We start from the raw sequence: 21,608 nt of genomic DNA, 5'->3' as shown, positions 1-21,608 counted from the left end.
TTGTTAATTTTTTTTAAAATTTGAAATATGGGTCAGCCCATATATTGAGAGGTCTATATTATAGACCGTCTCAACTAAATATAAGTGAATAAAAAATGTCTTTTATGGAGAAGCGTTAGACATAGAAGTATATAAATGATTTGAAATGTATGTTGAATGTATTTATGAGAATTAAACAAAGAATTTGAGTCACAATTAGAAAATAAAATAAAGCGAATCTCATTAAACGGATCAAAAATACATGTATTCTTTTGAATTCGGAATTAATGTCTCATTTTTATTTTTAACACTATGTACATTTCACTCTTAATTGATATTTAATTCTTAATTTATAAATTGAAATATAATTAAGTGAGGTCTTATATGATTCGTCTCAACACAAAAATTATTAAATCAATATTTTATAATTTTTAATTATTTATAATCAGTAATACTATAAATTAAATTAGTATATTAACAAACTTGGAAAAAACAAATAAAATATCATAACTCAAATTTGAGGGGAGTATAAAAAATAAAAAGCAAAACCAATAAAGTTGGGGACTACTTTGTTTTTCTTGGTGCCTCGTGCAGCACGGGTGCAAATCCTGTGTTTCTAAATGGAAACTGAGTATAGCTCTAGTGAGTTGTATTTAGTAGTAGTGAGAATAATTTTAGGTGGAGTGTGGTATATATAGGAATTTTACCCTTAATAGTAATGTTGTTAATTTTTTATAAAGTAAAGGTAAAATGGTAATTTACTCAGGGGGGTGGCGATAAAATAAAAAGGGTGGCGGAATATAAGAATTGGGTTTAACAACACGTGACGTGACAGTGATATATACTTTCGTGGGACGATTAACGCAAATTAAAGAGTTATTGTTTTGAGATTAATACTTCATACCAGAATATATGTAGTTGGTTAAGTACAGTTCAGACTATCTGAGCTTTCAAAGAAAATCATTGAATAAAAAAATGATGAGGTCAGGCTTTCTATGTTGTTGTTCAAGAAGTTGGAAGCCACAAGAATTTAGTGTGCGTTTAATAGTAGTACTCCTAATAGTAGTAGTTGGAACAGGGTCAGCAAGATATGAGGGCAAATTAAGATTCAACTCTAATGGAGAGTTTAAGATTCTACAAATCTCAGATTCCCACTACGCTAATGGCAAGGATACTCCTTGTACTGATGTCTTACCTTCTCAATTGGAATCTTGCTCTGATCTTAATACCACTGATTATCTCCGTCGTTTTATTGCTGCTGAGAACCCTGACCTCATTGTTTTCACTGGTAACTTATTATTTTTCTTTTTTTTTTTCTGTGTATAATGGTCTTATCATAATAATCATGATGAACTGATTGTTGTCGATATATTTTACATGTTATATTATTAAAATAGTGGATTATAAACTTGCAAATTTAATAGTATTCTACTATATAATTTTAGGAAAAAGGTTCAATGTCTTATTAGGAAAAAGATTAAAAGGAAGTAAATATGGTATAATTATAAAAGTAAAACTATTATAATTAATTCAACAGAAATAACTTTTTTATAGACTTACCAAGTTATAAAACTATATTAACTAAAGGAAATTAACTTTAAATATTGGGTAAACATAATCCACTAACTAACTCTTATATTTCTAGCAATTAAATTATCCATTAAAGAAACTCTGCAAAATAACGATTTAAAACTAATTTTAAGGTATTAATAAGAACTTCAAATTGAAGTTACTAATTAGTTTCTAATTTTGAACACTAATTCTAACAATTAAGCATGTACGCAAGTTAATGCTCATTAATCATGAATTTGGAGGCTTGAGCCTGTGGGTGCCTCGACACAAGTGTGCTAACGCAGTGATTATAATTGTCACAGCCTAATAGTTGTATTTATTTGAATTGGATGTGCAGGTGACAACGTGCATACAATAGACTGCTATAACTACAATAGATCCATGGACGAAATGTTTGGGCCAGCAATTGAGTCAAACAAACCATGGACTGCAATATTAGGGAACCATGATGTAAACTATCTACAAACTGGACTTTCAAGAGAAGTTGTAATGGAATACATAGTAGGTATGAAAAACACATTGTCACTGAAAAACCCAGCAAATCTTGAAGAAGGAGAGAGTATTTGGGGTTGGGGTAACTATAACTTGGAGGTTGGTGGAGTAGAAGGTTCCTCTTTACAGAACAAATCTGTACTCAACCTTTATCTTCTTGATAGTGGTGATTACACTTACAGTTTCACTCCTTTTTACTACGTTGGATATGAGTGGATTCAACCTTCTCAGCAGTCTTGGTTTCTTCGCACATCCAAACAACTTCAGGTTATTATTACCTACTCTTCATTCATTATCTAGCTACTCTATATTATTATTATTATTATTATTATTATTATTATTATTATTATTATTATTATTATTATTATTACTCCCTTCTATTCACTTTAAGTGTTTCATTTTCTTATTTGGTCAAATCACCTTAAATGTCTTATTTTTATTTTAAAAGTGTTCACTTTATTAATTTATTCTTATTAAACCTACTTTTTTCACACCTTTTAATTCTACTTTATGCATATTAAACACTTTTCTTTCAAATGTGGTTTTATTTAACCATCTAAAAAATAGTGAAATGTCAGATGAGACACATTGGGCGAATAGGAGGGATTATTATTCGTAAGTGTCTTATTTTCTTATTGGATCAAATCAGTGTAAATATTTCATTTCAATTTTAGATATGTTAACTTTATCAATTTACCCTTAATAAAACTTAAAATTTTCACATCTTTACACTTACTATTTTCACTTTACCCGTATCAAATTGAAAGATAATGCACTCTTTCTTCTTCCCATATAGTTTCAATTTGATCACCTAAAAATTGCTAAAAACTAAAATGAGACACATGAGTTAAATAGAAGGGAGTATTATATACTCCCTGCTGCAATTCAAAATTAATGTTTATCTTTTTTTTCATGTTTGCCAACTAATTCAATACATAATATCTTTAATTAAAAATTAGATAAAAAGTTTATATTAATAACCTTCACATTGAGACGAACAAACAAAATTTTAACTATAATTAAACTTATAAACTAAGAACATAATACAAATTAAAAGTAAATATAAATAGTGTTTACAAAGTACCATTTACATAGTTGGAAAAAAAACAAAACAAAAAAAAAGCAAAAGTTGTTGCCTGTCAATTTTACGTTGAAATTTACTCTCTGTTGAAATATAGTGTGAAAGGTAATTAATGAATATAGTGTGAAAGGTAATTAATGAATTTACCCTAATGTGAATGCATTAAATGTAATTGGAGATGAATTTGCCTATAAATATGGAAGTTCACCAATGTAAAAAATCACACCAATGAGTAAAAACATCTCCATCTTCTAACTTTTACTCATTCTATTTCCTCCTTATCTCTCTAAGTTTTAACACGTTATCAGTACCAGCTCTACCCTTAATAATCAAGAAGGTAATATTTTTAAAACCTAATTAAGCATTTTTCTTCATCAGTAACCACAAATAGACCAACAATCAAATGGTATCAACATCGTCATACAAGATGTTTTCAACACATTTTTATATTTTATAATTGAGCATAATTCCATACCCTTCAGGACAAACCCAGCAAGGACTGATTTAAATCAGCTCCGACATAATAATCCCAATAATACTAATGGTCTACCAATACCACCAACTCGTAATTCACATGTATGACCAACTAATAATCCACTAGTTCCACCGACTAATATTCCACCAGTACGACCAACAAATAATTCATCAATACAACCAACTAATAATGCCTCGACAACATCAACTGAAAATAAACACTCAACAAGTAATAAAAGAACCAAAGATGATGAGGGAGAAACAAGTACTAAACGTTACAAGATAAATTTAAATGACCCATAAAATAATTTATTGGACAAATACGTCACCTTTACGGATGACAAGAACACTTTAATGCTTTTGTTATTATTTTATTTTATACCGCCTATATGGCTGGCTAATTGTTTTTTTCTTTTACCTCCTTAATGGACGGTTAGTATTATTTATTTCTTTTGTTACTCTTTAAACCGCATATATGGTTGGCTAATTGTTTTTCCTTTACCGCCTAAATGGACGATTAGCATTATTTTTTTATTCTCATATATTTATAAGTGCATTTTTTTATTTGCAGTATTTGCATTTATATCCATGTGCATTTTTTTACCTTTTACTTTACGTATTTCTTTTAAGTATACATAAATAATACGGTATATTGTACAATTTGGGATAACCATCTATAAAATCGGATTACCCCAATTTTTTTACCTCATACCCCTTATCCTTTCAACTTTACTCTTTACATCAAAAACCCTCCTTCTCCTTCTTCCTTCCATCGACAATGTACCAACATCACAAAAACAATCCATCTTCTTCCTCTTCCCATACTTTTAGATTTGAAGATAATTTTGCCAAACTCAAATTATATATCTCCTTAATTATGGGTTTGGTGGTCCTTCTTGTAGCATTAGGAATTATAATAATTATGAAGAACTAATTTATTTTGAAGAAGAAGAAACAAAATGCACATGATTTTTTTTGTCATATTTTCTTTTGTTTGTTAGTGCATTTTGTATGATAAATTATACTAATATATTATGTAAATGCTATTTTTTTACCCTCTTTAGCATTTATTGTCTTTAATTTTTTTTTCGTTCTTCTCCTTGTTATTATTATTATTATTATTATTATTATTATTATTATTATTATTATTATTATTATTATTATTTCTCTTGTTCTTGATTTATTCATAAATTTATTATCTACAACAAATTCATAACAAACCAAGGGGGAGAAGATTATGAAATTAAAACATCATAATTTTTCTAATGGTTTATTATTTTGAAAATATAAGAATTATTGCATTGTCATATACTTACAAAACAAGTATATATATTATGTAGCAAGTATGGCATAAATTACCAAAAGACTATTCAACATACTAGACTTAATTAGACAAAAATTCTTAGAATGGAAAGAAGATGCCATCATGAACTTAGAAGCTCAAGGACTTGAACATACTGTATTGAAAGTAAAAGAAAAGGATCCAATAGATGGAACTCAAGCTATTAAAATAAAGGTAGCTACAAATCAAGAAAAGGGCAAAGCCTTACTCCTCTTGAGGCATCATATTCATGATAGCCTTAAATTCGAAAATTTATTCATAAAAGATCCCAAAACATTGTGGTACTTTCTTGTTGAAAGATTTAATCACCACAAAAGGGTGCTTCTTCCACAAGCTAGCCATGAGTGGAAGAATTTATGATTTTCTGATTTTAAGACTCTCAGTGAGTACAATTCAAACATTATACCGAATTGCATCAATGTTGAAATATTGTTGAGCACCCGGTGACTGATGCAGAAATGATTGAACTCACATCATCTACTTTTCATTTATCAAACATTATTCTGCAATAACAATATAGGGAAAAAAATTTCAAAAGATATTCATATCTGAGTGTAGTACTTTCACTGGCTGAACAACATAATGATCTTGTCTGGAAAAATCATAATATGAGACCTATTGGATCTCAAACTATCCGTGAGACACACTCTACTAAAACACATGTGCCTAAAGCACATGTTGTTGAAAATAAAGGCCGTGGAAATTATAATAATCGTGGTAGAGGACGCGGAAATTCCCAAGGAAGAGGATTAGGACAAGGTCGTGGAAATTTTAATGGACATGGTAGAAAGTTTCAAGGATTTGGTAGAGGCCACTTTCCCTAAAATTGCCAAAATGGTCATTACAATAATAATTCTCGAAGGGGAAAACAAGTTGGATATCAAAATAAAAATAGTCATCAAGAAGGAAAAGAAAATATTTGTTACAAATGTGGCATGACGGGGCATTGGGCACGTACATGTCGTACTGCCAAACATTTGGTGGAGTTGTATTTAGCTTCCCAAAAGAAAAAAGGGTAAAGGTGTGGAAGCAAACTTTAATGAAGCAAGCACTTCAATGCCTAATGTCGATCCTTATAATAAAGCAAGCACGTCAATGCCTAATCTTGACCTTTCAGACTTCTATTTAGATGGCGATGAAAATGATAAAGAATACGACGAAGATATTTGAATTTTTCTTAACAATATTGTGGTGCTTATTTAGTTGTATTTCCTTTTTTTTATATGCAATCTCCTTTTTATGTATTGATATCATCTAATGTTAATGAAATTTTATTTTAACTATCTATTTATTTAATATGAAGATATTGATCAGTTTGAAAATGGATTCAAATATCAATGCCTCCTAGATAGTGGAACAACTCACACTATCCTAAAGAACAAAAAATATTTTTCTGAGTTGAAGATGGTGAAAACAGATGTCACCACAATCTCTGGAACTACTACACTAATAGAAGGATATAGAAAAGCTCAAATAATACTTCCTGATGGGACAAAACTAGTAATTAATGATGCTTTATATTCGAGTAAATCTCGACGATATCTCATAAGTTTTAAAGATGTACGCCAAAATGGTTATCATTTAGAAACAATGACTGAAAATCATACTGAATATTTATGTGTCACATTTGAAAAATGCGGCAAGAAAAGCATTCATGAAAAATTACCAGCATACTCATCGAGATTATATCGCATTAATATAAAACCTGTTGAGATAAACATGGTGTCTAACCAGAAGTTAGATAATAAAGAAATGATGAATTTATGGCATGACCGATTGGGTCACTTGTTGTGGGAATGATGCAAAAAATTATTGAAAATTCAATTGGGCATTCAATGAAGAAATTAGAATTTTCCAACCAAATGAATTATCATGTTCTATATGCTCACAAGGCAAATTGATAATTAGACCATCTTTAAATAAAATTGCAACTGAAACTCCTAAATTTCTGGAAAGAATTCATGGAGATATATGTGGGTCATTTAATCCTACTTCTGGGCCATTTAGATATTTTATGGTATTGATTGATGCCTCAACACGATGGGTACATGTAAGTCTCCTACAAACTAGAAATGTGGCATTTGCGAAATTACTTGCTCAAATCATTCGATTGAGAAATCAATTTCTAGATTATACAATTAAGCGAATAAGGCTTGACAATGCCGGAGAATTTTACATCTGAAACTTTTATTGATTATTGTACGTCAATTGGAATTGACGTAGAACATCCAGTAGCTCATGTTCATACTCAAAATGGTCTGGCTGAATCATTGATTAAAAGACTCCAATTAATAGCAAGACCATTATTAATGAGGTCGAATTGCCATCATTTGCATGGGGCCATGCAATAATACACGCATCGTCATTGATAAGATTGAGACCAAGTGCTTATCATAAATATTCACCACAGCAATTAGTGCATGGTCGAGAACCAAATATATCACACTTGAAAATATTTGAATGTGCAGTATATGTCCCTATTACACCACCCCAACGTACAAAAATGGGTCCACAAAGAAGGATGGGAATTTATGTTGGATTTGAATGCCCGTCAATTATCAAATATTTAGAACCAATGACTGGTGATTTATTTAATGCTAGATTTGCAGATTGTCATTTTAATGAGACAATATTCCCATCCTTAGGGGGAGAGAAAGTGGACCCAAATAAGAAGGAAATAGATCTCACATGGAATGCAATACATTTGAAAATATATGATCCAAAAACGAATGCTTCTGAACAAGAAGTTAGACTAATTGTCCATAATCAATATATTGCAAACAGATTACCTGATGCATTTCTAGAAACAAAGCAAGTGACAAAATCATATATTCCTGCGGCAAATATTCCGGCACGAATTGAAATTCCCACTGATAACAAAGCCACCGAAAATGAATCTATTGCACGCCCGAAGCGTGGAAGACCACTTGGTTCAAAGGATTTGAAACAAAGAAAATCCAAAAGGTTGAATGAAATGGCAAATGTTATCAATATTACTTCTTCAATGAATTGTAAAGAAAGAAGTTTTGGAGATGAGGATCAAAAAATCTCAGAGAAGAAGAAAATAATGATATCAAAGATAACAATAAAATTTCGATTAATTACATTTCAACTAAAAGACAAATAAATCGAAAGAATGTTATTGTTAATGATGCACTTGCTCATTCAATCGCTACCGAAATAACACTTGATGAAAATGATATAGAACTAAGAACGATACAAGAATGTCGGCATAGGAATGATTGGCCAAAATGGAAAGATGCTATTCAAGCGGAATTAAAGTCACTTAAGAAACGAGAAGTTTTTGGACAAATTACCCAAACACCATATAGTATAAAACCGGTCGGCTATAAATGGGTGTTTGTAAGAAAAAGAAATGAGATAAATGAAGTGGTTACATATAAGGCACGACTTGTAGCACAAGGTTTTTCCCAATGACCAGGGATTAATTATGAAGAGACGTATTCTCCAATAGTAGATGCGACTACATTAAGATTGTTGATAAGTCTAACTGTCTCAAACAGTTTGCAAATGCGACTTATGGATGTTGTGACCGCATATTTATATGGTTCACTTGATACAGACATTTATATGAAAGTCCCTGAAGGACTTAAGTTGCCAGAAAACCACAAATCACGAGAAATGTTTTTCATAAAGCTGAAAAGGTCACTTTATGGACTAAAACAATCTGGAAGAATGTGGTATAACCGTCTTAGTGAATATCTCCTGAAAGAAGGATTCATAAATGATCAAATCAGTCCTTGTGTATTTATTAAACGAACTTAATCAGGATTTTCTATAATTGCAGTTTATGTTTTGATGATTTAAATATCATTAGAACTCTCAAAGAGCTTGAACAAACTGCAAAATATTTGATGAAAGAATTCGAAATGAAAGATCTTGGGAAAACAAAGTTTTGCCTTGGATTACAAATAGAGCACTTAAGGGGTGGAATCTTTGTACACCAATCCAACTATACAGAAAAAGTCCTAAAAAGATTTCATATGGACAAAGCTCATCCGCTGAGCTCTCCAATGATAGTGCGATCATTAAAACCAAAAGATGATCCATTTCGACCTTGTGAAGAAGACGAGGAGATTCTTGGCCCTGAAGTGCCATATTTAAGCGCAATTGGAGCTCTAATGTATCTAGCTAATAATACGAGACCTGTTATTGCTTTTGCTGTTAATTTATTAGCTAGATATAGCAATTCACCAACAAAGAGACATTGGAATGGGATAAAACATTTGTTGCGCTACGTTCGAGGAACTAAAGATCTTTGGACTATTTTATAGATCAAAGCAAGTTGCTACTCTTGTTGGATATTCAGATGCTGGATACTTATTAGACCCCCATAAGGCTAAATCAAAAAATGGATATGTATTCACATATGGAGGTACCCAATATCTTGGAGATCCACGAAACAGACACTGACAGCTACATCATCAAATCATGCAGTATTGATCGCCCTTTATGAAACAAGTAGAGAATTCGTTTGTTTAAGGTCCGTAATTGGTCACATTCAAGAAGAATGTGGGATAAACTCAATAATAAATTCTCTAACTGTAATTTTTGAAGATAATATCGGTTGTATTGAACAAGTTAGTGAAGGCTTCATAAAAGGGGATAGAACCAAACACATAGCACTAAACTTTTTCTTTGCACATGACCTCCAGAAGTACGAAATAATAAAAGTCAAACAAATTCAATCACGTGAAAATCTTATAGATCAATTCACAAAGTCCCTTCCAACAAAGAGATTCGAGCAACTTGTATATAAAATTGGAATGTGTCATCTACGAGATATTTGTTGAACTCAGGGGGAGAATCATATTTACTGCACTCTTTTTCCCTTCGTTCATGTTTTTATCCCATTGGGTTTTTCCTGACAAGGTTTTTAATGAGGCAGTATTAAATAGAAATATTGTAATAATATTTTACTCTTTTTTACATAATTAGAATGTGAATTCAAGGGGGAGTGTTGAAATATAGTGTGAAAGGTAATTAATGAATATAGTGTGAAAGGTAATTAATGAATTTACCCTAATGTGAATGCATTCAATGTAATTGTAGTTGAACTTGCATATAAATATGGAAGTTCACTAATGTAAAAAATCACACCAATGAATAAAAACATCTCTATCTTCTAACTTTTACTCATTCTATTTCCTCCTTATCTCTCTAAGTTTTAACACTTTCTAAATTTTCAAGGAGTACTATTTTTTAGATACATTATATAGAGAAAGTACACACAAAATAAGTGTGAGAAAATGACTAGTTTTTCAATTTAACACTTGTTAGTACTAGTATACTCCCTCCAATTTAACACTAACATTTTCTTTGCTTTTTGGACACTGTCCATCTCTTACTCTAAATTTGTATTTTATTATTAATCTACAAGTTAAAACATAGTCATGTGGGATCTTGTTTGATTCGTTTCAATGCAAGGATTATTTATATTAACTTTTCATAATTTTTAATAATGCAATATTAGAGATATTAAGGATTGAATAAGTGCATAAAGCAAATGAGACGTTAATGTTGAATTAGAGGGAGGATCTGAGAAAATGATTAATTTTTCAATTTAAGTATAGAATATTTAAATAATTAGAAAAGTTGGAGAATGAAAAGATGGTGGAAAACAGTGGGGATCAAATTATTGAAGTGAGGATATTAAATATGTAAGAAATACATAATTGATGTTAAAGAAGTAAATGAGTGCGTTTTCTTTTTTTTTTTTTTTATAGGGGGAGCATTTAATTAATGCTAGGAGCCTATTAAAAGCATGTGATCCGGCCCATCATAACAGGGTCAAGTCCGTTAATTATGAGACCATCTTATGGTGAGAGGGGTTCATACAAATAGCCCAATTAATGTCCTTTTTCAAAAATAATTCAATTAAGTAAATCAAAAATAGTGTTTTTTTCACTAATTCTTAAATGAGACGGTCTCACGGTGAGACCATCTTTATTGGGCTGACCCAATACACACATTCTGTCTTAAAGTGGTCATTTATAATTTTAAAATAGTTATTTTTTTATAATTTTAGAGTTATTACTTATAATCTTAAAACGATCACTTATGATTTTAAAGTAATTAATTAAAGAAATAAGCTAATATATGGGCCCGTCCCATGTTGAGACAGTCTCATATAAGACGAGTTGTTTTTTTAGGTTTTTTAAAATTAAATATTGGGCCAGCCCATATTAAGCCGTCTCACGATATGACAGTCTTAATAAAAAATTGTCTTTTTTTAAAAGGGTCGGACTTTTAACGAGTTAGAACGGTTTTAAAAATTAGCAGGTCGGCACAGGTTTTTAACATGTCGACTTTATATTTTATTACACCTTTATTTCTGATTAACAAGAAAATTCTAAAGTGTTGTGAATGGGTTATGATAATGGTGAAGAACAAACAAGAGAAAAGAAAGCACAAAGAAAGCACCAAAAATAGAGCACAACAATGGAAAACACAAAACACAAAATATATGAAGTATCTAAGGATACCTCCCTCTGAAAACAAGTATCTTATTATTAATATAATCAACAATACATTAATGACGTAACTCACACAACCTTTGAGAACAACCTTTCAAAGTAAAGATTGAACCTTTAATGTCAATCTCTCTCAATTGCCTTAATGCAAGTAGAATGAACTCTCTTGGCTAAAACCATAGTTGATTCTAAGTATTAGGCTCTCTCTTAAACCCTAATGAATCCCTAAGATCCATTATATAATCCCATGTCATATTTGGGAGCCTTAAGACAATCCCTCAAAAGCCCACAAGAAAACCCGCATAAAATAGAAACATTCTGTTTTGGACGCTAGAAGTCGCTCGATCGAGCAGGCCAAGCTCCACCAGGAGAGCGGATGAAGTAGTAGAGACTTGGCTTGACGGAGCTACTCTTGCTCGACTGGTCGAGTGGTCTTCAAATCCTTCCAATCTTCGTGCCTTCCTTTCGTTAAGGCACTCTAAATCATCCTCATTTATCATTTCATTGAGTGACCCAAAGTATATGCTCTCATACTTCTTTGCACTCATAACTTCATTCTCAAACGTGTAAGACAAAGAGTAAGCAACGAGGTGATCGAACTCACCTCCATCAAGGTGAGATTTGGAGCTTGACACAACAATCTCCCCCTCAAGCTCAAATCTTTCATCATCATCAAATGTCACCTTCTTGGGTGACTTGCAATCATCCATGTGGCCTAGGCAACCACCATCAACTTGTAACACATACAAGTTGCTTTCACTCCTTCTCCCTCTCATGAGCACCATGCTCTCCTTAATGACCTTCAAGAACCCATCACTAGCTTTGAAGGTGCATACCTTTGACTCCAATCTACCAAGTGAGATGAGGTTCCTCTCAAGCTTGGGAACATACCTCACACCACCTAGCCTTCTCTTGACACCATTACGTGTCATAATCACAACCTCACTAATACCCTCCACCTTCACCCTCTCATCATTTGGCAAAGTGAAAAGGCCTTCATCAACATAGCTAAGCTTAGCAAACTTCTCTTTCTCACAACATATATGGAATGAACAACCGGCGTTAATCGCCCATTTCTTATTATGAGTCACTCCCCCATCAATAAGAAGCGCACCATCATAGTCATCATCATCCACAAAGCCTAGAGCGGCATCCCCGCTACTTTCACCATCTCTTCTTCCAACCCTCAAGTCTTTCATCTCTTGAGGTCTTCCTTCATCTCCTTACACATCATTTGAATGTGCCCCTTCTTTTTACAATAGTAACACTCCTCGTTACTATAGTCATTTCTCCCTTGAGAATTCCCCCTAGCTTGATAACCCTTGTCCTTTGCTCTCCCTCTTGAACCCTCACCAAATAGTGCCTCACTACTCCCCTACTTGTCTTCCCCATCATGTTTCTCTAAAAACCTATCATTCTCTCTCAACGCCACAAATGCTTGATCGAGTGTGATAGATTCTCTCCCATGGAGCAACGTTTGAACTATATTCTTATAGCTCTTAGGAAGTGAAGCCAAGAGTAGTAAGGCTTTCCCCTCATCAGAAAGCTTCTCATCGGCATTCAACAATTGGCACACAAATTGGTTAATTTGTTGATATTATCTTGCATACTTGTATTATCCTCCTTCATGAGTTGATACAACTCCCATCTCGAGCAAAATTTGTTGGTAAGAGATTTTTAGAAGCATACACCGCTTGAGGTTTCTCCAACAACACACCAGGGTCAGTCTCCTTCAAGTAATTATACTTGATTTTGGGTGCAACGGCAAGCCTAATAGTGCTCACCACCTTCTTCTTCATAGCCACTCACTTCCCTTCATCCATTGATGTTGGCTTGGATCTCTCAAGAGCATCATCAATCCCTTGTTGCACCAACAAGTCTTCTACGGTGCTTCTCCACACTGAAAAATTCATTTTCTATCAAACAATGGAATATAAAACTTTGCCATCTTGTTTCTTCACCAAAGACCCTAACTTTCACCTACCAAACAACCCACAAATCTCACCAAAAGCACAAAGATGAATAGGGTATGACAATGATGAATAACAAACAAGAAAAAAGAAAGCACAAAGAAAGCAACAAAAACTGAGCACAACAATAGAGAACACAAAACACAAGATATATGAGGTATCTTTAAGGATACCTCTCCCTCAAAAGAAGTATCTTATCATTAATATACTCAACAATATATTAATGACTCAACTCACACAACCTTTGAGAACAACCTCTCAAAGTAAAGATTGAACCTTTGATGTCAATCTCTCTCAAATGCCCTAATGCAAGTAGAATGAACTCTCTTAGTTAAAACGATAGTTGATTCTGAGTATTAGGCACTCTATTGAACCCTAATGAATCCCTAAGATCCATTATATAGTCCCATGTCATATTTGAAAGCCTACAAGAAAACCCGCATAAAATAGAAACATTCTGTTTTGGGCACTGAAAGTTGCTCGATCGAGCGGGCCATGCTCCACCAGGTGAGCGGATTCATAGAACCTACTGGATTGTAGCAAATACTGGTCGAGTGGTCTTCAAATCCTCCCAATCTTCGTGCCTTCCCTTCATTAAGGCATTCTAAATCATCCTCGTCTATCACTTCATTGAGTGATCCAAAGCATATGCACCCATACTTCTTTGCATTCATAACTTCATTCTCAAATGTGCAAGCCAAATAGTAAGCAACGAGGTGATTGAACTCACCTCCATTAAGGTGAGATTTGGAGCTTGACACAACGTAAAGAAAGCGAAATCACAACATTGAACGATAATTTGTGATTTACAACAAAGAGTCCTTGAATTAAGACATGGTTTGTTTGAATGGGTTGATTTTATACTGGTATATTGTTGGAGATGGACCAAACTAAGGTTTTGCATTTGTTAATACGCTAGACGCGTTGAAGGCTAAATTTTCCAAAGCCAAAGAAGTTATGAGAAATGTTGCTCAACAAAAGGGCAACAATGTTGATCTTTGTTGTTTCTTTGTGAATGATAATTTGTCAAGGTATTCGTGGGTGGATTTGGATGCAGACCAAACCTGGCCCTAAAATCCTGCCTGCGGGCCCAAAATATTAATAGTCCCCATCCTCTTTCTTAGCAGGCAGGATTCGTAGACAAACGAATTTTTAATTTATAATTAAGTAAAAAACTAATTTACATATTTATGTTCTTATATATTGTTAGTTTATAACTAACGACTTTTCGTATTGTTTGGATTAAAGCTTTAGTATGGTTGTGTCTTGTGAGTTCAAAGATTTTTTGCACCTAAGAAAAGTACATCTAAGCATGAAAATAAAGATGCCTACTTGTGATCTGAAGCAAAAGCATAGAAACAATTAATCACATATAATATATTTTAGAAAATTGTATATCTATTAAATAAGTAGGCAGACGGGTTTACACACCGGTATTACATTTGTGCCGCTACCCGCCCACTTAACTTGGAGGACAAGTAGTACAGGTCCAAATATTATATTTTTTTTGAAACTGTTGTCCAAGCCTGCCCGTCTTTTGAGCCTGGTAGGTAACCCACCCATAAGCAGCTTTAGTAATTTGTCATCTTGAGATGTAAAACTCATAAGGTTACTCCACTTTCTGGTTGGACAAGGAAAAACTTAAAACAAGTCGGGCTTTAAATACTTTCTAATGTCAACTTGAACAAATTTTAAATAGTAATTAAAATTTTTAAAGTGTTTTAACGGCTAGTGGTAGTTATTTGATTAATATTTATATATTTAAAATTTTACAATATATGCTGTATTAGGTAATATAATTAATATTTATAAAATTGATTTCATAATTAATTAATATAATGAGAATGTTTTACATAAATGGGCCATGAGGGACGGAATGGGCCGTTGGCCTGGCCCGACCCGTTATAAAAAATAATATGACCTAGCCCAACCTGACCTATCAAGAAAGATCTCCGATCCATCCCTACGTGTCCCAAAGAACACTTCTAATAAGGATGTATGTATTTAAAAACACCCAAATGGAAATTCGAGCAAGTAAAAAACATAAAGGAAGTGTTTTTCTTAAAATATTAGGAGCTACTCTTGCGAGAGGTTGTCTTTTGATGAGACAACTTCGAAATAAGGAGTCTATATGCTAATAATTGTATTAGTTTGGGCTATTCAGCCAATTGTTAAAGAGTGCTCCACGATAAGATCGTCTCAAAGAACATAAATTAATCATGGGAAGCCAAAATTGACCTTCTAGAATTGGGGCCTTGCTCTGCCATGATACTAATCTTTTAGTTGTTCAAAAGACTGTTGTTTACGTGGGAACTTAACCAAGGTCTTTCTCACTTCTTGCCTTATGGAATGTGTAGTCATTAGGTTAGAGAAAGGTGTAGCTTTCTAAACATTTACCTTCTTTAATTCATCAAATTTCATTATTTCAACCTACTATTAACCATTCATAAGACTATATCATTAAACTTGAACATATAGGCAACCTCCTTCATGAACTTTCTAAGGTGACTAGAATGACCTGGTAGTGTTTGGCTTTTATACTACTTCATCATTAGTATACATGGTGAAACCAAACAATTTTCTAACTTTTAAGTTGATGGTTAATTAGATTGAGACTTTACCTTCAAGCTCAAGAGCTAAGCTCTTACTCAACTTTGCTCATTTCGAAATAGGAGTGAATCTTTGGTCATACCCTATGACCAGTGGCGGATTTAGGATTTAGAGTCTCCTGGGGCACTAACAAATGAACGAAATTTCGTCAAAGGTTCATTTGTAAAATTAACAACTAAAATATTTTTTATTTCGGCAAAATGACTTGTAGAAGTGCAATAATTCTAAGACAAAGCCAAATTAATATAAAAGGTTACGAACAAACTACAATTGTTCAAATCTACAATGAAAACATAGTCCAACAAAATGAAATATAAAGCAACGAACAAACTTCAATTATTCTTGCCTAGTTCTCATATTTTGGAATCGATGTATAATAGCATCAATACTAACATTGAGAAACAAATCCTTCTCCTAAAAGGTAGCTAAGCTATCATTCAAAAATTGTTCTCCCATGCTGTTTCGCACTTTGCTTTTTATGTGAGTCATTCCAGAAAATGATCTTTCGACAATTGATGTCGTCATTGGAAGAAGAAATATCAATTTCAACAGCTTATAGACATCTGAATGAGTTTCATGCTTCCTTGTATCAACAAGTTTAATGGATAGTTCATTAAGAGTCTTCACATCAAAGAATCAGTCATCATTTCTCACATCACTAATGAAACTTTGAAGCGATTCCTCAAAGAATATCAAATCTTCATTTGGAAACTTATTTGGATAAAATTTAGCAAGATTCAACAATTTTATTGTATCAAAAGATGAGAAATCACAACGACTAAAGCAAGCCATACAATTTTTTTAAATCAAAAGATGAGAAACCATCAGCAAGAATAGCAAAACACTCTTCACCGATTTCTGTGACAATTGCTTTGGTGGTCTCTTTTGCACAAGCATTAATGATTTCTTTTTGAATTGAAGGAATTATCATTTGACAATTTTTCGGCACATTGTCCAGCACAACATCTTCAACATCAGGTCTACCTTCCGCGTGAAATTTTAAAAGTTCAATTAAGTTACCCCTATTTAGTGAATCTTGTTTTTCATTATGAACCAGACATGGCATGCCTTGAACTATAAGCCACCTCAAGCACTTAACGGAAACTTCTAATCTCCTTCGATATTTAATTTTAGCTTCTTCATCTTGCTTAAACAAAGCAGCTGAGATTGAATTAATCTTCAAGTCATTTCATTGCTATTCGATGAGCACTCATATTTGCACCAACATGTACATCAAAGAATCCGACCGTTTCCAATTATGAAATCCATCCATCACAAAAGAATGTTGTCCAACATTATCATCCTTGAATAAATAACAAGCGAAACAAAAAGCTGCATCTGTCTCAACACTATATTCAAGCCATGTTTTGTATTTATCAAACCATTTCAGATTAAATCTACGGTTTTTTATCCCAAACTTTGTGAATTTAAATTCATGTTTATAAGGTTGACAAGTATTTCTTGAACAATGTTCTCTTCTAACAATATCTTGGTCACTTGGGTGAAATTGAGACATTTTTCTCCTTTTTCTGGGATCTTGAGGAAGATTCAAAACATCAATGAAAGTTAATATTCCTTTATTTATTGGGGTTGGAGTTTGAACCGTTTCACTTTCTTTCTCTTAATCTTGAGAAGGAATAGATGATGGAGTAGGATTAGAAATGTTCGGCAAAAAAAGAAACAATACTCTCTTGTTTTCTCTATATTGATTTTTGAATTCTAGCAAGAACATCAAAACACATTCACAAATGTTCAATTATTCAATTAGTCAAATATTTAATTACTCAAAGAAGATAAACAAAAAAAAGTCAAGAAACATTCAATTATTCAAAATTAACAAACACATTTACATAACATTAACAAATATTCAATAATTCAATTAAATAACATAAAAAAAATATAACATTCTAACAAAATTCAAAATCAAGATTGAGATTAAGATAGAGAAAGTAAAACATCATGATTATAGATTATGATAAACGATGAGAACATAAAGAATTAAAGATTAAGATTAAAATGAGTGAAAATACGTTCAAAAAACAAAAATTCTGATTGTAGAGTTTTTTTTAGTAGAAGAGAGGAGAGAAAGGCAGCGAACAGGGCAGCGGCAGGCAAATAGACGGCAACGGCTGGCCGGAGGTCGTAGGTAAGCAGGCGGCAGGTGCAAATGGGCGACGACAAGCGCAGGTGGGCGGCGACAGACGCATGAGTCTTTAGGGTTTTAGAGTAGTTTTGCTTTTCTTTTAGAGGAAAAGAGAGAAGAGTAAGAGTTTTTTTTTTGAATGTTGATGAAATGAAACATGGTACTTTGGACCCCTAACAGCATCAAATTTTTTCAAATAAAAATCCCCCTGAGGCATATGTTAGGGGGTGCCTGTGAATAGATCTGCCACTACCTCTGACCCATAATACCAGAACATAAAGACTGCATCAAATTAGTGCCGTTTCTCTGATTTTATAGGCCCTAGGGGAAATGGAAAAATTAGGCCCCTTTTCGTAGTACTTCCTATGTTGTTTTGTTGTCACGTTTATATTCATGGTCAAAAAATTCAACTTTGTCCATTAGTATCCAAAAATCTATTATGAATTATGCGATGTATATATATTTGCTCTCACCAAGATGCTAATCTTACTAACCTTAAAGACTTAGAGAAGCCATAAATTGCAAAGATTTCGCAGGAAAATGACTTGAGAGTTGAAGATTGCGAGAAAAACTACCACATCAATAGCCTAACAAGTAGTATATAATGTCAACGAAATGAATCAAATAAAAGACATACTCACAATATAATCAAAACGAAATTAAACCAAAAATTAAATTTATATTCAAACAAAATATGATAAAAAAGTATCAGCAATTTCAACTAATAATTCAACAAATAATTAAAAATTGCACTTTAAAAAAACATATACATAGTGTAGTTTAAAAGTAATTTGGAAACAAAGAAAAGAGGACTAAAAAATTACCAGGGAAAACTTTCATAAATGAATGCCCAAATTCATGACCACAAACTGAAATAAACCAACAAATTGATGCTAATAGAAGTCGGAATTTGAAAATGGTGATAGAAAATTGGAATTTTTTACTTGAAAAATGAAGTTTATTGGTGAAGGGGCATAAAGTGGTAAAATTGGGTTGAAAAGTCATTAATGTATTAATGAGGAATAACCCAAAAATCTTTTGTTTTTTTACTTAATTAATACGTATGACTGTTGAGATCAATGACCGTTTTACTTACTTTACTCATTCTCCTTTTTCAAGATTATTGTACCTAATGAATACGGATGAAAATCATTTTTTTTACCTGTACATTTTCAACCTGTAATTGGGCCCCTAAAAACATTGGGCCCTGGGCGGTAGCACCCCTTGCCTACCCTCAAGGTCACCGTCTAGGGCCGGTCCTGCAACAAATTAACCCAAATCATGCATTTTATGATTTTATCCATATTGTTCCCTTCACTCGGGCTAGCCCAAAAACAAAAACTACAATAACTAATACAATACCAATAACCATGATTTTAAGCAAACTAACCCAACAAAGAGCAAAACATAACCAAAGTAAATATTTTTAAGCATGAATTTAACAGTTCAAATATATTTTTTTAATTGGCGATGGCCTGACTATGGCCTAAGGTTTCAGCACAGTTGGCTTTGACCTGGGGCCGTAGACAGGCGTCGATATTTATTTTAATATTGTTATTAGTATTATTGTTATTATAAAATAGCGTTGGTGTGGCTGCGCCCCAGACATTTTTTGGTGTGGTCTTCTTGCTTTCTATCACCTTTTTTTGTGTGGTCGCCAGGCTGTTGTCGGTTTAGAAGTGGACAATTAAAAGAACACATTTTTGAATTCTATCAGAGTTTCATTTTTGATTTCTCATCTCTCATTTCGAATATCTCAAGACTTATCTTTACTTCGGACTTCCTCAAGACTTTTTCTCATTTTGGTTATTTCGATGAAGTTATTTCTCGAATCTTTCATTTATGGATTTATTCATAGAAGATAGTAATATGAAAATAAAAGAAAAAAGTTTACATTTTAATTTGTATTATCTATATAATTGATTTAAATATAACTTAAATTTTCTTTAAGAAAAATATTTAAAATTAAAATACATCCTAAATTAATAAATTTATTCATAATAAATAATATTAATATTTATTATAAAAATAAATAATATTAATATTCATAATACTTAAAATTAATATTTATCATAGAAAAATAATGAATTAATAATTAAAAAGTATTTATTATATTCAAGGGAAAAACATGTTTTTTTATTTTTTAATGAAATAGCAAATATTTTTTTTTGTTTTTTTTTTAATTTTTGGATAGAGGTAGTAGGACATATCAACTGAAGTTTTTAATTGAATTGGTTCCTTTATGACTTGTATTACTTTTTAGGTATAGACATGTTTAAGTTTCAAATGTGCAGCTACAAAACAACCTGACTTTAATTTCGGAAGCAGAACTTGTCTAAATCTTGATTTAGGAAAGCAGAATGATGATTGTATTTGTAATTGACTACTAATTAATATCTAATCTGCAGGAAGCCTACATGAGTGCACCAGAAGCACAAGAGCAGCCAGCTCCAGGGTTAGTATTCTTCCACATTCCAATACCTGAATTCAACAACATTACAGATTCCCAAATGGTGGGTGAAAAGCAAGAGAAAGTGATCTGCCCAGGAGTGAATTCAGGATTCTTCGACACAATGCTGGCAGCAGGAGATATCAAAGCTGCTTTTGTTGGACATGGTCATGTAAACGACTATTGTGGAAAGCATTGTGACATTCAACTTTGTTATGATGCTGGATTTGGATATCATGGCTATGGAATCCCTGGTTGGCCTAGAAGAGCCAGGGTGATCAACATCAAGTTGGATAAAACTCAAGACGGATCATGGGGTCCTGTTAAGTCTATTCTTACATGGAAGCGACTCCAAGATGATCATCTAACTGTTATTGATCCTCAAGTCCTTTGGGCTTCTACTGGTATTTTACTCATTAATTTTCTTGAACAAGTTTTCTAATATTTATGTGTCGATATATTTTACTGATGACTTATTTATGCAGGTGATCGATCTGGGTCGTTGAATTCGATTATGACCGAATAAAATAGCGGAAAACAGTAAGCTTCTTAAGTAGATTTTAGTTTCCCGAATTAAATAGTAATAGTTTGCTATTTTCCAAAATTATGAGCGAGTAAAATAGTAAGTTATAGCTTTACACTTTTATAAATTATTCAATGTTTTTAGTTTCCTGAATTGTCTTTTATTAATAGGTCAACATGGTTGTTAAGAGAGTATGTTATTTTCCTAAATTATGGTGCTTATTTTCATTTAAGAAAACACTATCTCGAATAATCAAATATTTTTTTGATTTTCCTACATTAATTTCGCATATTGAGTAATCATAAATAATTTTAACTTTAGGGGTATTTATCTAAAGTAACTTGGGTAACGCAATGACCTACTATAGTAGTTAATTCACCAAAAAAGTAAACTGAACAACTATCAATATTTTGTTCAACATATTTATGTTTCTTTCTGCATTTTTATTTCAGTTAAAATCGACTTAACCTAAATTAATT

General features: G+C 32.4%; 1 protein-coding gene across 1 annotated transcript; it reads left to right on the top strand.

The window, feature by feature from the left end:
• Positions 1-618: 618 nt before the first annotated feature.
• Positions 619-21,452, top strand: LOC130828139 (probable inactive purple acid phosphatase 29). The gene is made up of 4 exons (XM_057693955.1): positions 619-1,267; positions 1,889-2,310; positions 20,566-21,010; positions 21,092-21,452. Exons 1-4 carry the CDS (start codon positions 955-957, stop codon positions 21,130-21,132), a joined length of 1,221 nt encoding a protein of 406 aa, XP_057549938.1. The 5' UTR covers positions 619-954; the 3' UTR covers positions 21,133-21,452.
• Positions 21,453-21,608: the final 156 nt, after the last annotated feature.

This window comes from Amaranthus tricolor, chromosome 12 (assembly GCF_026212465.1).
Source record: "Amaranthus tricolor cultivar Red isolate AtriRed21 chromosome 12, ASM2621246v1, whole genome shotgun sequence".
In the NCBI taxonomy this organism is placed as follows: Eukaryota; Viridiplantae; Streptophyta; class Magnoliopsida; order Caryophyllales; family Amaranthaceae; genus Amaranthus; species Amaranthus tricolor.
Note: the sequence above shows the minus strand (reverse complement) of the source record. Positions and strands in the feature narration are given on the sequence as shown.